We start from the raw sequence: 20468 nt of genomic DNA, 5'->3' as shown, positions 1-20468 counted from the left end.
GCCGCCGCCCGCCCCGGGGTGCGCCCTCCGGGAGGGGCCGGCGGCCGGCGGGGGGCGCGGGAGGGGGCTGGGCGCGGTTACACAACAGGCGGGAGGGGCCGCGGGGAGGGGGCGGCCGCGGCCGCGCAGCCGGAAGCCGGGACCGCCGCCGGCCCCCGGCCAGGGGACCGCGCGCCCCGCCCCCGCCGCGCCGCGCGCGCCCATTGGCCGCGCCGCCCGCCGCTCACCGCCCCTCCTCCGCGCCGCCCCGCCCCCGGCGCCCGCGCGCGGCTCCCTGGGACTTGTAGTGCGCGGCGCGCGCCGCCCGCCCCGCGCCCGCGGCCGGGGACTACGGCGCCCAGAGGGCCGCGCGCCGCCCGCCCGCCCGGGCACCCCACCCCTTCCCCTCCCGGCGAAGCCCCCTCCCCGCCGCGGCCCCCTCCCCCTCCCCCACGGAGCTCCAGCCCGGCCAACTCCAACGTAGGCGCGCGCCCCGACCAGGCCCGGGGGCGCGGGCCCCCCGCCCCGCCGCCCACCCCGCGCGCGCCCCGGCCCCCGGCCCGCGCGGGCGCAGGCCTCCCCTCCCCCGCCCGCCCGCCGGCCCGCTCCGCCGCGCGCCGCCCGCGCTCGGCCCTGCCCGCCCCGGCCCCCGCCGCCCCCGCCGCCCCCGCCGCCCCGCCGCCCGCAGGGTGGGCGCCCGCTCACCTCGGGCCGCCGGCCGGGCCGCGCCCTGGGGTCCCGCGGGCCTGGCGGCGGGCTGCTCGCGGCGTCGGCGGCCGGGCGTGCAGAGGCCGAGGCCCCGTATGCTGCGCGGCTCCTTCCTGGTTCTGGGCGGAGGGTCCTCCCCAGTCTTAAAGGTGCCGCGGCCCCCGCCCCGCCCGCCGCCGCCGCCGCCGCCGCGGCCAGAACAGGCTCGGCAGGTCGGCTCCTGCCACGTCCCCGCGCCGCGGGGCTGCGCGCGGGCTGGGCGCGCCGGGGGGGTCCGCCGCCCCCTCCCGTGACCTCTCCGCCCGCCGGCGCCGCGCCAGCTCGCCGGCTTATCTGCGGCAGCGCTGCGGGCGCGGGGGGGCGGCGGCGGGGTGGGGGCCGCAGATAACAGGCGCGCGGGGGGCGGGGGGCGCGCCGGGCGGGGCCTCAGTTTCCCCGGCGGCGCCCGCGGCGGGCGGCTGGGCTGGCGGCCGGGGCCTCGCTGGACGGCCGGCCTGCCCTCCGCGGTTACGTAAAGCTCGCCTCCCCCGGCGCGCGGGGCGAAGGGGGGAAGGGGCGGGCGGGGGCGCCGCCGCCCGCCGGGGGCTGGCCGCGCGCCGGCCTCAGTTTCCCCGGGGACGCGCGGGCCGGGGTCGGCCGGCCGCCCGCAGGACCCCGCCGCGGGCGTCCGCGCTCTGGCCGTGGGCTCGAGGGTCGCAGCCCCCAGCTCCGGGCGGGGAGCTCCTGCGGGGCTGCGGGGCGCGGGTCCTGCGGTCCCGCGACTGGAGGCGCCTCCCCAGCCCCCAGGGCGCCCCCGAGCCCCCGGTGCACCGCAGAACACCTCAGTGCACCCCAGAGTATCCCGGTGCACCCAGCGCCCCGGTGCACCCCGGTGCACCCCAGAACCCCCCGGTGCACCCAGCGCCGCGCACCCCACCCCAGCGCACACTCCACGGCTTTGCTCGCACAAACCTATTAAACCGGCTCCTTCCAACCCCTCAAGGGCTGAATGGGCCCTGGCCGAAAGCCTCCGGCTCCGAGGGGAAGCCCGGTGGGCCCCCCAGGGGAAGTAGCGAGCCCCGCGGAGGGAGCTGAAGCCGCCGGGGAGGTGGAGGCGCAGGGCGAGGCTGCACCCCGGGATGGCCGCCCTGCTTCGGGGCCCCCCGACTGCAGCAGCGCGCGCAGGGCGGGTCCCGGGCTGGGCGGCTGCGGGCACCCGGGCCCAGGCCCCGCCCGGGCAGCCCGTGACTCAGTTTCCCCCGCCATTCCGCCAGCTCCGGAGAACCCCGAGGAGAACAGGGGGAGGGGGGCAGAGCCAACAACCTGACTCCGACGCCCCGGAGCCGGAGCCAGGGGATTCACGGGGAAGATTGGCTTTTAATCCGATTTCCAGCTCCTGGTGAGGAGCAGAGGCCCAGGGAGGGGCGCCCCCGGCCAGGCTGTCAGCTCCCCTGCCCAGGCCGCCCGGGTTCCCCCGGCCCTGTAATGAAGAAGGGGCTACAAGGAAGGCACCCCTTTGTCCTCCTCGCACCACCCTGGGCCTACTCCCTCTCTTCCACCCCCTCCCCCCCAAAAAGACCTACCTAGGCACGGTGGCCTCCACCTGTCCTCCAGCACCTCCGGAGGCCGAGGCAGGAAGGTTCCTGGAGCCCCAGAGGTCTAGGCCAGCCCAGGCACACAGCAAGACCCGAAGAAGAAATCTAGGTTGCTACAATTTTATTTTATTTATTTTAACAATACTGGGGATGGAACCCAAGGACATTCTACCTCTGAGGGACAATCCCAGCCCTAATTTTTATTTATTTATTTTGTGTGTGTGTGTGTGTGTGTGTGTGTGTGTGTGTGTGACTGAAGATTGGACCCAGGGACATATTACTTCTGAGCTACATTCCCAGCCGGATTTTATTCTTTATTTTGAAACAGGGTCTCACTGAGTTGCAAGGGCCTCACTAAGTAGCCGGTGTTGGCAGCGACTGTGATCCTCCGGTCTCAGCCTCGCGAAATGCCGGGGCGACAAGCATGCTCCACCGCGCCCGGCTCTTTACAGCATTTTAAACAGAATTCTTGGAACCACAAATGGAGTTTGCTTCTAGAGGGTGAGAAATAGGAGCCAGGGATCCCAACACTTCGGATGTTCATTGGATCTTTTGAATTTTGTATCATTCACGTATATAACCCCGAGTGGGGAAAAAAAATTTAGCCTGATGCGGTGATACACACTTGTAATCCTAGTACTTGGGAGGCTGAGAGGAGGAGGGGGAGATCCCAGGTTCAAGGACAGCCTCAGCAAATACTGAGACTCTCATCAACCTAATGAGGTTGTTTAAAAATAAAAAGAAGCCGGGCGTGTTGGCGCACGCTTGTCATCCCAGCATTCGGGAGGCTGAGACCGGAGGATCACAGTTCGCGGACAGCCTCAGCTACTTAGGCCCTCTGCAACTCAGTGAGACCCGGTTTCAAAATAAAGAATAAAATATAGGCGCAGGGGGTGTAGCTCGGAGGTCAAATGCCCCTGGGTCCCGTCCCCAGACCCGCAAATTAATTAATTAATTTAAAAAATAGGATTGGGGGTGTAGCTTGGAGGTAGAATGCCCCTGGGTTCCACCCCCAGTACCACTAAAAAAAAAGGTTGATGGCATTACTCACTGGGGAAATGCACATTTAAACCACAAAAACATCACTGCCAAGGCCACCAGGGTAACTGTCATAAAAAAGACAGACAACAGCAAGTGTCGGCAAGGCTGATTTGCGAATCGCAGCGGCGGGATCGCTCTACCCGCACTGGGGCCCCGCAATTCCTCTCCCAAGCCTGTGCTCAAGAAAAATGACTCCCATCCCACCGAACAAAAATTCGGGCCGGGACAGTCACTCACGGCAGCTTAAATCGCAACAGCTCAGAAAAGGAAGAGGCCTACGACTGAAGACTGGGTACGCACGGCGCCAGCGTGGAGGCACACGTGCTGGAATATTACTCAGCTAGGAAAAGGAGCGAGGCCAAGGTGTTGGGACCTGGAGGAGGTGTGTTCCTTGAAAGAACCAGACACCAAAGGCTGCACGGTTTGCGGCACCCTTGATCAGGAAGTGAATTCAGGGGTGCCGGCGGCTGGGGAGGGGGCAGATAATGGAAATGTCTACTTGGAAGACTGAGACAGGAGGATGGCAGATTGGAGACCTGCCTCAGCAACTTAGTGAAGCTCTATTTCAAAAATAAAAAATAAAATAGGGCTGGGGATATAATTTTGGGGTAGAATGCCTCTGGGTTCAATCCCTAGTATCAACCAAACAAGACTAAAAACAAAAAAACAAGCTGGGCGTGGTGGCCCACGCTTGTAACCCCAACATTTGGGAGGCTGAGACAGGAGCATCGAAGTTCCAGGATACTTAGGCCCTCTGCAACTGAGTGAGGCCCTGTTTCAAAATAAAGAATGAGGGGGCTTTTCCCTCTCGGGACCCCCTCCCGTTTTGGGGAGCTGTTCTCTCTCTCTCTCTCTCTCTCTCTCTCTCTCTCTCTCTCTCTCCCTCCCTCCCTCCCTCCCCTCTCTCCTCTCTCTCGTGTTGGCCCTGAGAGAAGGCAGAGTGCATCTGAGGGCACGTGGCTTGGGCGACTCTGGAGTAGACAAGAACCCGGTAAGGAACCCGGTAAGAAGTTCCTTCTTAGGAGACTCCGTCTCATCTCGAGGAAACGCGGGGTTTCCTCTCAAGAAACTCCCGTTTCACCAGTACCACCAAAAACAACAACAACAACAAGAAATAAAGAATGAAAAACAGGGCTGGGGGTGTAGCTCAGAGGTCGAATGCCCCTGGGTTCAACCCCCAGTACCGCACAGAAAATAAGAAAGAAAGAAATAGGGCTGGAGGTGTAGCTCAAAGGTAGAAGGCCAGCCCGGCTTATCGGCACATTCCTATAATCCCACCACGTGGGAGGCTGAGACAAGGATTCCAGGTTCAAGAGCAGCCTTAACATCGAAATATAATAGGGCCTGCCGGGCGTGGTGGCGCATGCTTGTCATCCCCGCCCTTGGGAGGCAGAGACAGGAGGATCGCGCAGGTTTGAAGCCAGCCGCTTTGGCTTAGGAGACCCTGTTTCCAAAAAATAAAAAGTAGGTCTGGGAGTGTAGCCTGGAGGTAGAAGGGCTTCCAGGAACCCCAGTACCACCAAAAAAAAAAAAAAAAAAGAAAGAAAAATATAATAGGGCTGGGGTATAGCTCAAAGGTAGAATGTCCCTGGGTTCCATCCCCAGTACCGCACAGAAAATAATAAAGAAAGAAAGAAATAGGGCTGGGGTAAGGCTCAAAGGTAGAATGTCCCGGGGTGCAATCCTCAGAACTAAAAAACAAAACAAAACAAAAGTTAGAAGGACCCTGGATTCAATATCCATTAACACACACACACACACACACACACACACACACACACACTATATATATATATATGTATGTATGTATATATATGTATATGTATATATATACATACATATATATTTATGTATGTACATATACATGTCTATGTGTATACATAAATATAGGTATTTATATAATGTAAATATTTTATATAATAAATATATAACAAATATAAGACATTTATATATTTACCTAATATATTACATATGTATGTATATATTTAAAATAGGACTGAATGACCATCCACAGGTACCCAGACAAGCAGGTCTTCTGGTTGTAAACTAATTGTTTTTTTTTCTTTTATTTATCTATTTATGTATTTTGGTGGTACTGGGGGTGGAACTTCCGGTACCTATACTCCCAGCCCTATTTCATACTTTATTTGGAAACAGGGTCTCGCTAAGTAGCTGAGGCTGGCTTCGAACCCGCGCGATCCTCCTGCCTCGGCCTCCCGAGCACGGGGATCACCAGCCTGTGCCGGGGCGCCCGGCTCTGTCTGTTTCTTCTCCTCGACACAGGGCCTTGCTAGGGTGCCGAGGGTCTCGCCAAGTGGCCGAGGCTGGCCGTGAACCTGCGGTTCCCCTGTCTCAGCCTCCCGGCCCGGGGCGGCCATGCGGGCTGGGACTGGGCTGCCTCTGCGGGGTGGGGGAGCTGCTCCCCGGGCGGTGGGGGCCCTCTGCGGCGGCTCTTTCTGTTTTAAAATCAGCGCAGTCTGCAGCCGGCTCCTCCCTCGGGAGCGGCTGCCACGTGGGCCGGGCCGGCTGCGCTTGGGCTCGGGGCGGGGGCCGCAGGGCCGCAGGTGCCGGGGTCGCTGCCCGCCCGGCCAAGGTCAGGAGGTCAAGGTCAAGCGCCAAGGGCGAGAAAAGCCGCCCCGCCCTCCCGCCGCCCCTCCCCAGAGCCGGCTCGCCCCCCGCCCCCCCGGGTGGGGAGGGAGGTCCAGGGACCCCAGGGCGGGGCCGGGCCTGCGGCCGAGCCGGATGTCGCCGCCCCGTCCGGGCCCGGGGACCCTTGGCCCAGAACCCGCCGGCCAGGAAGGCGCTGCGGCGGACCCGAGGGAAGCCCGGCGCCCGCCCCGCGCACCTGCGCCGCCGGCTGCCGTGCAGAACCGGGCGGACTCGGTCCCGCCCACCGCGGCCCTCTGCCCCGCGGGGACAGCCGGGCCCCCGGCCCACGCGCGGCCCGGGGTCGCGCAGGGCGCCCCCCACCCGCCCGCGGCTCGGTGGGTCCCGGGGCATACTCACCCAGGGGCGCGCCCGGGGCCACCGGCACCCCAGAGGGAAGCCAGCTCTAGCTCCGGGCCCCTGGCACCCGAGAGTGCGCTTCCTGGCCCCGGTTGTCTTGAGGCTTCCTATCTGTCAGTGGGTTGTGGTGTCTGGTTCCTTTCACCTGAGCACAGCGTCCGCCGTCCTTTTCATGGCTGAGTGCTATTCCAGCGTGCGCACACCCCCTTCGGCCAGCCCCTGCCTGCACGCCCCGCCGTTCCCACTCTGGGAGGGAGGCCGGCTCCCCCGCAGCCAGAGCAGGTGCTGCTCGGTGCTCCCGCCCTCAAAACAAACACGGTAAGCCTAGGCCCGGTTCCGTGGCCTGTAACACCGGTCCTGGAAAGCCAGAGACGGGCGGATGGCAGGTAGAGGACAGCCTTGGTCCCTTAGTGAGGCCAGAGCCCTTCTCAGAGCCAAAGACAGCAAGCTAGGCGGGGAGGCCACGCGGGGCATCTGAGACAGGAGGATGGGCCTCAGCTACTTAGTGAGGCCCTCCGCAACTTAGGGAGACCCTCTTTCAAAATATAAAAATAAGTCTGGGAGGATAGCCCAGAGGTGGAAAAGCCCCTGGGTTCCACCCCCAGTACCACAAAAAATAATAATAAAATAAAGGCCGTGGTGGCGCACGCTTGTAATCCCCGCACTTGGGAGGCTGAGACAGGAGGATCGCACAGGTTCGAAGCCAGCCTCAGCTACTTAGTGAGGCTCTCAGCAACTTAGTGAGACCCTGTTTCAAAATAAAATATAAAATAGAGTTGGGAGTATAGCCCAGAGGTAGAAAGCCTCTGGGTTCCACCCCCAGTACCACACAAAAATAAATAAAATAAAATAAAATAAAACGAGTCTGTCAGTCTAGCCCAGAAGTAGAAAGCCCCTGGGTTCCACCCCAGTACCACCAAAAAATAAAAAATAAAAATAAAAAAATAATAATAAATAAAAATAAAGGATAAAAAAGGCCCAGGGTGGTGGTGCACGCATGTAATCCCAGCAATCGGGAGGCTGAGACCAGAGGATGGCAGTTCGCTGACAGCCTCAGCTACTTAGTGAGGCCCTCTGCAACTCAGTGAGACCTGGTTTCAAAATAAAGAATTAAAAAATAAAAAATTGGGCAAGGAGTGTATCTCGGAGGTCAAATGCCCCTGGGTTCAATCCCCAAACCCGCAAAAAAAAAAAAAAAAAAAAAAAAAAAGGATAAAAAATAAAACAGGGCTAGGAGTGCAGCTTGGAGGTAGATTGCCCCTGGGTTCAATCTCCAGTACCACAAAACTAAAACAAAATACTAGTAGTATAACTCACAGATAGAATGTCCCTGATTTCAATCCCCAACACCACAAATAATAAGTAAATAAATAAATAAATAAATAATAAGCCAGGTGCACACATATAATCCCAGCCTTCAGGAGGCTGAGACAGGAGGATCCAGGTTTGAGGACAGCTTCATCTACTTAGCGAGGCCCTTTGCAACTCAGTGAGACCCCGTTTCCAAGTAAAGAATAAAAACTAGGGCTGGGGGTGGAGCTCGGAGGTAGAACGCCCCTGGGTTCCATCCCCAGACCCATAAAAAAAAAAAAAAAAAGACAATGACTAGACATTCCCTAAAATGTGAGGCCAGCAGACAGGGCCAGCAGAGGCATGGCCTGGGCCTTTGCTCCAAGGCTCTGGGGGCTGCACCCTGCTCCTTGGCAGCCCCCTCCCCACCAGCCTGCAGGCTCTGGCCGCTTATGAACGGGGCCTTCTGCAGGGAGGTTTTAGTGGGCTCCTAGAACCCAGGGGCTGCCCTTGGGGTTTTTGGGTGGCATCTGCTGAGCCCCAGTGTGGAGGAAGAAATGGATGGAGGGGAGGAGGGCCGGGGAAGAAGGGGCCCCTGCTCCGGGGCTCCCACTTGCTCTGTCATGGGGACACCTCTCTGGGGTCCCCTGAGCCATCCTCCCCAGTCTCCTCTCTGTTCCCCACCCCACATCACCTCTCGCCCACCCCACCTCCCTGCTTAGGGGCCCTGGAGCCCCCAGCCCTGAGCCCCTAGCCCCAGGCTCTGGCTGACCCGGTTTTGCCTGGGCGCCCACGCTGAGGCCTGAGGGAGCTGGGAGCTCAGGCTTCTAGGAGGAGGGGCAGCAGGCGGAGGCCCTGGGAGTCTCTGTGGAGCTGCCTGGATCCCCGAGCGCTGGGAGGCGTGACCGTTCTAGACAGTTCCAGACACGGGGAGCAGCGGTAATGGCTGCCGGCTGGCAGCTGGGACCTCCAGCTTACCACATCCGCCTCGGCCAGGGTCCGCAGAAGCAGGGCCTTCGGGCCACCCGTCCAGGGCACCAAAACCCAGGCACATGCAGACCTGGCTTCTGCCTGGAGGGAGGGACGCTCTCGTGGCCCTGTGGCCGGGCAGGAGGGGCCGGAGCACAGCCCTGGGCCACCCCTGGGCTCTTCCCTCTAGGAGCACCCCGGCAGAAACTGGGGCCAGGCAGGATCCGAGGAGAAGCTGGTGACCTTGGAGAACAGACATCTCTACCACCCACAGCTGCCTGGCTTTTTTTTTTTTTTTTTTCTTACACTGGAGATTGAATACCCAGGGGCATTGTACCTCCGGGCTTTACCCCATGCTATTTTATTCTATTTGAGGTACTGGGGATGGAACCCAGGGGCATTCGACCTCTGTGCTCCACCCCCGGCCCCATTTTTTTATTCTTTATTTTGAAACAGAATCTCACTGAGTTGGAAAGGGCCTCACTAAGGAGTTGAGGCTGCCTGTGAACCTGTCTTCCTGTCTCAACCTCCCAGATGCTGGGATGACAAGCGTGCGCCACCACGCCCGGCGTGATTTTTTATTTCAAAACAGGGTCCCGCTAAGTTCCTGAGGGTCTTGATAAATTGCTCAAGATGGTCTCAAACTTCCGACCCTCCTGCCTCAGCCTCCCGGGTTGCTGGGATGACAGGTGTGTGCCACTGTGCCTGGCTCCCAGCTCCTTTCTGCCTCCGACATTCAAATTTCTTTTAGCTCCATCTGATTGACAGACCTTCCTCCACCAAAGGTCACTGAAGGTTGGCTTGTTGACAAATCCCACCTGGCAGCAGCCAGTGGCGGCCCTTCTGTTCCTACCCTACCCCAGAAATTAAATGTTGAGGCCAGGCCTTCGGGACCTCCCTGGCTCCTGGCCCAGGCGTTCCTGGCATCTATTTTCATTGGCCCCAGCTTTCTGATGGAGGTTAAACCTAGACCACCTTGTGCCTGGGGTCCTCCCCGCCTCTGCCTGTAGCTTTGGGCGGGTTCTCTCCTTACTCCTGGGCCCCCAGCAACCAGGTCAGGCCCGGCTCCCAGAAGCCCAGCCAGGGTTTGTCTGTTAGGATCCTCTGACTCGCACTCCCCAGGGTGAGCACCTGTGGCCCTGGGTCCTGTCTCCAGAAAGAAAAAAGAAAACCCCAAACCAAGCTGGGCGTGATGGCGCACAGCACGCCGGTAATCCCAGCATTTGGGAGGCTGAGACCAGAGGGTCCCGGTTTGGGGACAGCCTCAGCTACTTAGTGAGGCCCTTTGCTACTCAGTGAGACCCTGTTTCCAAATAAAATATTAAGAAATGGGGCCGGGGGTGTAGCTAGAAGGTAGAATGCCCCTGGGTTCCACCCCTGGTACTGCCAAGAAATAAAAAATAAAAATAAAATTAATTTAAAAAAAGAAATAAAAAGTAAAGAAAAAGCCAAACCCAGCAGAACACAATTATGTGGCAAGGGGTCAGGAGAGATGGCAGGCCCCACATCTGTCCTGCAGGGGTCCCGGGAATCCATCCTTTGGGCTGCCACCGGGGCTCAGGTATGGCAGAGCTGGCAGGAACCCGAAAACAATGTGTTTGGCCTGAGGGAGAGGGGACTCGGGCTCCTGGAGCTCTCCAAGTCTTCACCAGCAGGAAAACAGGCAGGCAGGGGTCTCACATGCCCCGTGGCTGAATCACTGCGGCCTCGCCCCTCCCAGCCCAGCTGACTTCCAAGCCGCCGCCCTGGGAAGGGGGGACCGGCCCAGGCCTCTCCCGCAGGCGCCTCCCCACGCCCACCCCACAGGGACCCGCTTTCTGGGAACCCTGTCTCCACTTCCTCTGAACCCTGCTAACCCGGCCACAGGAGGCCTGCAGGCCGAGTTCCGCCTCCGGAGGCTTCCTGAGGCCCGACACCTTGCAGGGCGGGCAGGGAGGCCCCAAGTGCCCACCTTCCAGAAGGTTCTGAGGAGCCCTGCCTGAGCCCTGGTGCCAGGCTCTGGCCACAGAGGACCCGGGGGCCTCAGGAAAGGCGGTGGGCTCGGGCAGGCGGGGGCTGAACAGCGTTGCAGGGAGCTCCCTGGGCGTGACAGCTACAGATGTCCCCAGACATGGCCCAGGCCCCTGGTGGGGGGCCCGAGGTCCCCACTGAGACCCCCGGGGGGCAGGGGTGTCTTACTTCTGTGCTGTTCTACCAGCTGCCCCCAGCAGTGAAGGCAAAATATAGACCAAATAAAACTGCAAACAGGGCCGGGGCGTGGTGGTGCAAGCCTGTTATCCCGGTGCTTAGGAGGCTGAGATAGGACAGGAGAACCGCTTCCAGAACGGCCTCTGAAACTTAGCGAGGCTCTCAGCAACTGACTTAGGGAGACCTCGCTTCAAAATAAAAATAAATTACGAGCCGGGAGTGGTGGTGCACACCTGTAATCCCCGTACTTGGGAGGCTGAGACAGAAGGATCGCGGTTCACGGGCAGCCTCAGCTACTTAGTGAGGCCCTTTGTAATTCAGTGAGACCCTGTTTCAAAATAGAGAATAAAAAATAGTAACTGGGGGTGTCGCTCAGAGGTAGAATGCCCCTGGTTTCCATCCCCAGTACCATTAAAAGAGTCGGGCTGGGAGGTCTCTCGGCCGTCCAGGGTGCCTGGGTCGTAGAGCTGCCCCGCCCTGCTGACCTCAGGCTTCTGGGGGTCTCCACTCCCCTCTGCTATGCTCCCAATTTCAGGGGGCTGGGGGGGACAGCCAGGGATCCATCTGGAACCCCCACAGCCCACTGGAGGCCGGTCTTGCACTTGTTAAGGGTTCACCTTGTCGACTGTGCGCTCACGGTGAGCTCACCATCCCAGGCCACGTGGGTGGCTCCGGGGAGAATTCCCGGGAGAGGTGGCAGGCAGTTGCCCAGGCCCTCAAGTTAATAATCAAACACTCAGGGCTGGGGCTGCCGCTCAGTGACTCTGCGGATGGCGCTGGCTTAGCTCCTGCGAGGCCCTGGGTTCCATCCTCAGCAATGCGTTAAAAAGATCTTGAGTCAGCCGGGCGTGGTGGTGCAGGCTTGTCATCCCAGTACTCAGGGGGCTGAGGCAGGACGATACATGGGTTTGCGGCCAGCCTCAGCAAAAAAGAAAAAAAACTCTCTTTTTTTTTTTGGCAGGTGTGGGGATGGAACTCAGGGGCATTTGACCTCCGAGATACACCCCCTGCCCATTTTTATTCTTTATTTTGAAACAGGATCTAAGTTGCAGAGGGCCTAAGTAGCTGAGGCTGTCTGCGAACCACGATCCTCCTGTCTCAGCCTCCCGAATGCTGGGAGTGAGGCCCTTTGCAACATGAGACACTTTTTGTTTTTGGTGGTACTGGGGTGGAACCCAGAGGCTTTCTACTTCTGGGCTATACTCCCAGACCTATTTCATATTTTATTTGGAAACAGGGTCTGAGTTGCCAAGAGCCTCACTAAGTAGCTGAAGCTGGCTTTGAACCTGTCGATCCTCCTATCTCAGCCTCCCAAGTGCAGGGATTACAAGCGTGTGCCACCACGCCCAGCTGAGACACTTAAAAAAAAAATCAGGCTGGGGGGTGTAGCTCAGTAGAATGCCCTTGCAATTTTTCTGTCTCCTCCTCCAAGTCCTGGGATCCTGGGATTACAGGTATGCACCACCACAGCCACCTTCGTTTTTCTTTTTTGTGGTATTGGAGATTGACCCCAAGGATTGTACGCACTGCCATGAGCTATATGCTGGTTGGTTTTAATGTTTTATATGGGCTTGTGTGTTTGAGTGGGGGTCCTGAGGATTGAACCCAAGTGCATTCTACTTCCAAGCTACATCCCTTAGTCCTTTTTTTTTTTTTTTTTGGTGGTACTGGGGGTGGAACCCAGAGGCTTTCTACCTCCGAGGTATACTCCCAGACCTATTTTCTACTTTATTTGGAAACAGGGTCTCACTAAATTGCTGAGAACCTCACTAAGTAGCTGAGGCTGGCTTCGAACCTGTGCGATCCTCCTGTCTCAGCCTCCCAAGTGCGGGGATTACAAGCGTGCGCCACCATGCCCAGCCCTAGTCCTTTTTTTTTTTTTTTTTTTTTTAATTTTTAACCAGGGTCTGGCTGAATTGTTGAGGCAGGCCTCCATCCTCTGATCCTGCAGTCTTAGCTTTCCAAGTAGTGGGATTCAAGGTCCCTAGGCCATTTTATTTATTTTTGTGGTACCATGGATTGGACCCATGGGCATTCTACCTCCAAGCTACACCCCTAGTCCTACTTTTTATTCTTTATTTTGAAACAGAGTTTCACTAGGTTGCAGAGGGCCTCACCATGTAGCTGAGGCTGGCCACAAACTGTGGTCCTCCCATCTCAGCCTCCCAAGTCTTGGGATTACGAGTGTGCGCCACCACGCCAGGCTTTAGATGCTCAAAACTCGTCTTTTTTTCATCATAGAGTCATCCTCTGTATAACTGGATAGGATTAAAGAAAACGAAAGGCCAGGTGTGGTGGCACACACTTGTAATCCCAGCATTTGGGAGGCAGAGACCAGGGAATCATGGTTCGTGGCCAGTCTCAGCTACTTAGTGAGGCTCTCCGCAACTCAGTGAGACCCTGTTTCAAAAAATAAAAAGACTAGCTGGTCGTGGTGGCGCAGACTTGTAATCCCAGCATTTGGGAGGCTGAGACTGGAGGATCGCAGTTCACGGACAGCCTTAGCTACTTAGTGAGACCCTGTTTCAATATAAAGAATAAAAAAAGGGTAAGGGGTGTAGCTCGGAGGTCAAATGCCCCTGGGTTCCATTCCCAAACCAGGGGGGGGGGGAAAGGGTCTGGGAGTATAGCCTGGAGGTAGAAAGCCTCTGGGTTCCACCCTTAGCACCACACACAAATAAATAAATAAAAAGACAAAAAATAGGACTCTGGGTGTAGTTCGGAGGCGCGATGCTCCCAGGTTCCATCCCCCCCCCAAAAAAAAAAGTAAATAAAGGCCCAGCGTGGTGGTGCACGCTTGTTATCCCAGCATTCAGGAGGCTGAGACCAGAAGATCACATTTCGCAGGCAGCCTCAGCTACTTAGTGAGGCCCTCTGCAACTCAGTGAGACCCTGTTTCAAAATAAAGAATAAAAAATAGAGTAGGGGGTGTAGCTCGGAGGCTGAATGCGCCTGGGTTCCATCTCCAGACCCACAATAAATAAATAAGCCAGGAAACCCCTTAAGAGCATGGCTTATTATCTTTTTTCGTGGTGCTGGGGGTGAACCTGGGTCTCCACCTCACCTCAGGCCCTGCTTCCTGCGGGTCCCTCTGTGGTGCCATCAGACTCCTGGGAACAGCAGAACAGAGGGGCCTTTGTTCATGAGTTCACGGGCGGGGGGCCTCCTCACATAAGCAGGGCCGAGGTGAGATGGCCTCTGCCCCAAGCTGGCTGTAGGGCAAGAAGACCTCCCAACCCCCGATCCTCCCTGCTCCCCCGGAACCCCCCCACCGAGGTCTCTGGGGAGGTGGGCTGCGTGGAGGGGAGCTGGTGGCCCCTGGGACACGCTCTGCACTGGCAATGGGCTGCTTCCTGGGGCCACACCTCCGGGGACAGGTGCAGTCTCCACCCACCCCAGGCCTCCTGAGGACTCAGGTTATCCACAGGAGGCACCTTCAATGCTTATTTTTAGTGGTACTGGGGATTGAGCCCAGGGGTGTTCTATACCCCCAACTCTTTATTTTGAAACAAGGTCTCATCAAGTTGCGGAGGGCCTGGCCAAGTTGCTGAGGCTGGCTGTGAGCCCGAGGTCTTCCTTTGTCAGCCTCCCAAGTACGAGGATCACGGGTTATCTCCAATACTTTTGTGTGTGTAGTACTGGGGATAGAAACGGGGCATTCTACCTCTGAGCTACACTGCCAGCCCTATTTTATGTTGAAAAAGGGTCTTAGATTGATGAGTCTTATTAGTTGCTGAGGCTGTCCTCAGACCTGTGATCCTCCTGTCACAGCCTCCGGAGTGCTGGGATGATAAGCATGCACCAGGCGCCTTGCTTATCGTCAATACTTTTTTTTGGTGTGTGGTCATGGGAATGAAACCCAGAGGCTTTCTACCTCCAGGCTACACTCGCGGGCCTATATTTTATTTGGAAACAGGGTCTCACTAAGTAGCTGAGGCTGGCTTCAAACCTGTGTGATCCTCCTGTCTCAGCCTCTCAAGTGCTGGGACTATAAGTGTGTGTTACCAGGCTGGCTTATCTTCAATACTTAAAAAAAACTGAAACTTTCTTTCTTTTTTTTTTTTGGTGGTACTGGGGTTCCTGGAAGCCCTTCTTCCTCCAGGCTACACTCCCAGACCTATTTTATATTTTTGAAACAGGGTCTCTTACGCCAGCGCCGCTGGCTTCGAACCTGCGCGATCCTCCTGTCTCCGTCTCCCAAGCGCGGGGATTACAAGCGTGCGCCACCACGCCCGGCAAAACTTTCTTTTTTTAAAATCACACGAGGTGTGTGTGTGTGTGTGTGTGTGTGTGTGTGTGTGTGTGTGAAGTGGCAGAAACCAGAAAATCTGGCTAAATGAGGTACCAACTCTCCTCTAGCATCTGCGGAGAAAAGCCCACAGGGAAGCCCAGAAACAGGCCTAGAGCTGTCTGCCGAGGCCACAGGCCCAGCAGGCCTCGCGCAGGCCGCCCGCGGACTCAGGCCTCAGCCTCTTCAGAGGGCTCGGTCGCCCATCCGGGGTTACTCTGCCGAGGAAGGCAGGCTGGCCCACACTGCGTGGGGAGCGTAGAGAAGGGCCAGGGGAACCCCGAAGACGCCAGGAGCCGAGGCCAGGCCTCCCCGCTTTCGTTTATAGCTGATGTGGCCAGGCAGGTGGAGGGCCCAGTGTTGGGCCTGGGGGTGACAGTCGCCCCCACATTGGTGGGGCTCTGCAAGCGCAGGGGATGAGGCTTTATCTACTCATCTGCCCGGCGTCGGCAGCGCTGAGCTTGGGCCCGCACTTCCTTCCTGCAGAGGGGCAGTAGGCAGCTGTGTGCGGGGTCTGCTCCCCGAGCCCCCGGCCCGGGGCAGGCGACTGGCAAGAGCGAGGCGGCCAGCAGGGAGGTGCTGGAAGTGGGCTCCATCCAGGGTCACTCCGGGGCTGTGTCCCTTGAAAGACCGAGGGGAGGCTCCTGCTCCCCGGCCTGTGGCTTGATGGAGGGGGAACCGAGGCCGACCGACACCCCAAAGACGCGCGCGACGAGGAAGCACAGCGGCATCGTCTGCTCTTTCCCTGTTTTGTTTTTATAAACCTAAGTAAAGCAGGTCCCCAGGCGACAACGGGCGCAGTCCCCGGGGCCACCGGCGGGGACGAGGACGCGCAGGACGGAGGCGCGGGCCTCACACGGCAGTGCGCGTGGGGGTGCCCGGCTGGTTCAGCCGCAGCGTCCGGCACAGCCAGCCAGCGAAGTCCACCTCTTCCACCTCGGAGCGCTTGATGAAGGCGTGGTTCTGAAGGGGAGAGGAGCGTCAAGGGCCTGGCTGTGGTGGAGGAGCCGATCAGGGGGCGCGCAGCCCGCACCGGCGAGCAGGGCCCGGAGGGTACACCAGCCCAGGGCACAGAGTGCTGTGGACACCGGGGCTCCTTTCCCAGGCGCAGGTGTGTCCGGGGCCTTGCAGGGCACTGGGCAGCAATCCTGGCTTCCCCACACCAGGAGCTCCCTGGCCACGACAGCCATGCTGCCCCCACAACGCCCAGGGATCCCCGCTGACAAAACTGCCCCAGGTGGGGATATTTATCTGGAATGGCTGATTTAGCGGACCTCTACACGCTGCCCATTTGACGGCCGCCTGCCTCCAAACCACGGAGCCCCAGGGCGGGGCTCGGGGTGCAGGTGTGCGGCTCGGGGGCCACCGTGGTGGGAGGAGCACCTGAGGCTCACCGTAGGCCATCTGGGCCCCCAGCGGCCCGGCAGGCAAGACTTGGCTTGCCCAGGCTCGCAGCAAGAGCGGGTATGCAGGAATAGCACCAAATAAATCGGGGTAGCTACTGGTTTACTTTTTGGTCTGGGGATTGAGCCCAGGGGTATCCTATCTCTGAGCTTCACCCTCACCCCTAATTTATTTATTTTTGGTGGTACTGAGGATGGAACCTAGGGGCAGTCTACTGCCAAGCTACACCTTCCAGCCCTATTTTATTCTTTTTTTTATTTATTTATTTTTGGTGGTACTGGGGATGGAATCCTTCTACCTCTGGGATACACTCTCAGACCTATTTTATATTTTATTTGGAAACAGGGTCTGTTACGCCAGCTGAGGCTGACCGCGAACCTGCGCGATCCTCCCGTCTCAGGCTCGCGTGTATAGGCTCACACGTATTGGGATTACGGGCGTGCGCCACCACGCCTGGTGCCTTTTTATTTTGAAATGGGGTCTTCTACGTTCCCACGCACGGGCCATAAACCTGTGCCTCTTCTGCCTCAAGTCTCCCAGGCCCAGGATCACAGGGCACGCCAGCCTGCCTCGCTCCTGGCTTACTTTCTCTTTCAGCCCTATTTTTTTTTGTTTCTTTCCATTTTTGAAACAGGGTCTCACTGAGCTGCAAAGGGCCTCACTAAGTAGCTGAGGCTGTGTGGAAACCATGATCCTGCTGGGATGACACCATGCCCGGCTTTTTCTTTTTTTTTAACCGAAGACTGAATCCAAGCCGGGCATGGTGGCTCACGCTTGTAACCCTGGGGCTTGGGAGGCAGAAACGGGAGATGGAGACAGGAGGATCGCGCAGGTTCGAAGCCAGCCTCCCTGGCTTAAGAAAACCTGTTTCCAAATAAAATATAAAATAGGTCTGGGAGTGTAGCCCAGAGGTAGAAGGGTTCCATCCTCAGTAGCACCAAAAAAAAAAAAAAAAAAAAAAAAAAAGATTGAATACAGGGCATTCTACCTCCAAGGACACCCCCAGCCCTATTTTTCAATTTTGAAACAGGGCCGCAGTAAGTTGCTGAGCCCTGGTCTGGAGCCTGTGATCCTCCTGCCTGTCTCCCAGATTACAGGTGGGTGGCACCATGCCCAGCTTCCTGTTTCAGTTTTTTTGTTTTGTCTGTTTCTGGTGCTACAAGGGATTGAAACAGGTGTGCTCTGCCTCTGAGCTATCAGCCCGGCCCTATTTTGTTTTTTTATTTTGAAACAGGGTCTAAATTGCTAAGTCTCTGAGTCACTGAGGCTGGCTGTGAACCTGCGATCCTCCTGTCTTAGCCTCCCAGGTAATGGGATTACAAGTGTGCACCTCCATGTCTTCTTTAAGTTTCTTTTTCTTTCTTTTTTTGTGCTGAGGATTAAAAGCAGGGGCATTCTACTTTTAGGCTACACTCTGGCCCTTTTTACTTTTTATGTGGAAACAGGGTCTGGCTAAGTTGCCAAGGCCAGTGTCGAACCTTTGATCATCCTGTCTCAGCCTCCATCATGGGATTACAGGCATGCACCACCACCCCTAGCTCTTTTTCAGTCTTGAGACAGGGTTTGGCTAAATTGCCCAGGATGGCCTTGAACTTGGGATCCTGACAGGCTAGCCTCCCTGCCCTGCCTGTGGGTGACTTTCCAACAGCTATTTCAACATTTCATAGCTATGCCTTTATCTCCTACGTACATTTTTGTTTTTGTCCAAGCTACAACTCCAGCCCTATTTTTATTAATTAATTAATTAATTATTTATTTATTTATTTATTTATTTATTTATTGGTGATACTAGGGATGGAACCCAGGGGCTTTTCTACCTCCGGGCTATACTCCCAGACCTATTTTATATTTTATTTGGAAACAGGGTGTCACTAAGTAGCTGAGGCTGGCTTTGAACCTGTGTGATCCTCCTGTCTCAGCCTCCCAAGTGTGGGGATTACAAGTGTGCGCGACCACACCCAGCTTACATATCTCTTTTTCATTTCTGATTTTTGGTGCTGGGGATGATCAAACCAAGGGGCATACACATCTGAGCTACACTCCCAGCCCTTTTTATTTTGCACATAAGTTGCAGGGGCTGGCTTTGAACTTGCAGACGCCTGTGGTGACAGGTATGTGCTGCAGCACCCGGCCTATGTAAGTTGTTTTTACAACACACACGCTGCTGTCATATGTGGCCAGCCAGACGGGGCTGGGGTGGACACAGCAAGGGCTGGCTGGGCCTGGGAAGCAAGGCTGAGCCTGCAGCTGACCAGGGAATGGGACTGGACCCTAGTGCAGTGGGCCCACCTGGTGACGGCCCAGAGCCCCACGGCGGGACAGGCCGCACAAGGCGTGGCGGTGTGGGACGGCCGCAGGGCCTGGTGCTGGGGAGGGGCAGGAACCCAGAGGAGGCCGGTGCTCCTGGTCTACAAGGTTTCTTTTTTTGCGGTTGGTGCTGGGGAGAAACCCACCCAGAGGCTTTCTACCTCTGAGCTATTATTCTTTATTCTGAGACAGGTCTCAGTTGCAGAGGGCCTAAGTAGAGGCTGGCTGCGAACCTGCGATGCTCCTGTCTCAGCCTCCCAAGCACTGGGATTACAAGCGTGCCCACCACGCCAGGCTTGTCAACAGCTCTAAGACACTTGTTTTCATCTCTAAGTGCCTGGGACTCAAGAACCTTGGGTCTGATGAACTGTGCATGTATACGTGTATGTACGTGCGGACGGCACAGGGGACTGAGCCCAGCATTGTCGCTTCGAGCTACACCCCAGCCCTATTTTACTTCTTACTCTTGACACGGGGTATGACTAGGTTATGGGGGGCGGCTGGCTGTGAACCTGTGCTCCTCCTGTCTCAGCCCACGACTCTTGATGGGGCTGCGTGGTCAGTGACCGGGTCTTCCAGGCCGTAGGCCGGCGTGGGCCGCGTGGCTGCCTCCCATGCCCACCTACCAGGGTGTTGGCCAACAGTGGCACAGACCAGGAGGCAGCGGGGAAAGGGCGCTCCCGGGATCCACAGCCTCGGCCCTCACGAAGCAGGCAACATGGCGGCCACCTCCCAGGACGGGGCTGGGGCCCTCCCGCCCTCCCCAGCAGGACAGCAAGGCCACACGACCCATGGCGGCCTGCGCCACTCACCATGAGCATCTTCAGATCTGCTCGTTCTGCTGGGTTCTTGATGAGGCTGGGGAAAGCACAGGACAGGACGGTCAGGGGGTGGGCCTCGGGAGGGGCCACCCCTACACTGGATTTCTAGTAAAAGCCCTGCCGGCGCGACCTGGGGGCGAAAGGGAACTGTTCCTTTAGAAAAGCGGAACTGTGTGGGGCCAGGGCTCAGCAGCTTGGAGCGGAAGGCAGCTCCGGGAGGGGGAGGAGGGGCGGGAGGCTCCGTCTCCCAGGAACCTGCTGGCCAGCCCTCTGGGAAGCTGGGGTACAGGCCGGGCCAGCCGGGATGAGGAAGCGCGGAGCTCCCTCCTCCAGACAGTGGACGGCTCGGAAGGGGCCACGGGTACCCGAGAGCCTGAGATTCCAGTTCATGCGGACTTGGGCCAGGGAGTGCAGCTGAGACCTGGGACAGAGGGGGAGTCGGACACTGCCAGTCCTGCCGCAGGCTGCGGGATTCCTGCTGGATGGGCCGGCCCAGGCCCGGGACTGGCACCTCTAGGCAGTGGTCAGGTGTGGGCCGCCCGCCCTGCCCACCCGAAAGCTTACCATTTATTCACAAACTCCTGGAAGTCCAGGCTGAACACGCCACTGGGCAGCTTGGGAGGAGGCTGTGGAGGACGCGAAGGGCGGGCTCAGCGGGCAGCTGGCAAGGCGAGTGGAGCGGGCGGGCGGTCCCTGGCTCCTGGGCTCCCCACCCTGTCCTCGCCCCCACAGCCTTCCCACCTCGCCCTCCCCTGCCACCCACAGGCCGAAAGACACGCGGAGGACACAGACGGCCTCGGGGCACCTGGCTGCAGGGGAGAGCTCGGGAAGCCTCCCTCCCGCCTTCCCAACCCTTTGGAAAGGTGGGTCTGCACAGTACGGGAGGGGCGACTA

General features: G+C 58.1%; 1 protein-coding gene across 1 annotated transcript in view; it reads right to left on the bottom strand.

Moving 5' to 3' along the window:
- Positions 1 to 15894: 15894 nt before the first annotated feature.
- MAP2K2 (mitogen-activated protein kinase kinase 2) overlaps positions 15895 to 20468 on the bottom strand; it is a gene marked incomplete at both ends in the record, with an annotated part of 31725 nt that continues 27151 nt past the window's right edge. Inside the window, 3 exons of the mRNA XM_080714191.1 lie at positions 15895 to 16005; positions 19566 to 19611; positions 20139 to 20200. Of these exons, the coding sequence (XP_080570317.1) occupies positions 15895 to 16005; positions 19566 to 19611; positions 20139 to 20200 (219 nt within the window). The remainder of the gene's footprint in view (positions 16006 to 19565; positions 19612 to 20138; positions 20201 to 20468) is intronic.

Source organism: Muscardinus avellanarius (genome assembly GCF_963383645.1).
Source record: "Muscardinus avellanarius genome assembly, chromosome: 16".
Classification (NCBI taxonomy): Eukaryota; Metazoa; Chordata; class Mammalia; order Rodentia; family Gliridae; genus Muscardinus; species Muscardinus avellanarius.
The sequence above is the reverse complement of the archived record's forward strand: the minus strand, read 5'-3'. Positions and strand labels throughout refer to the sequence as shown.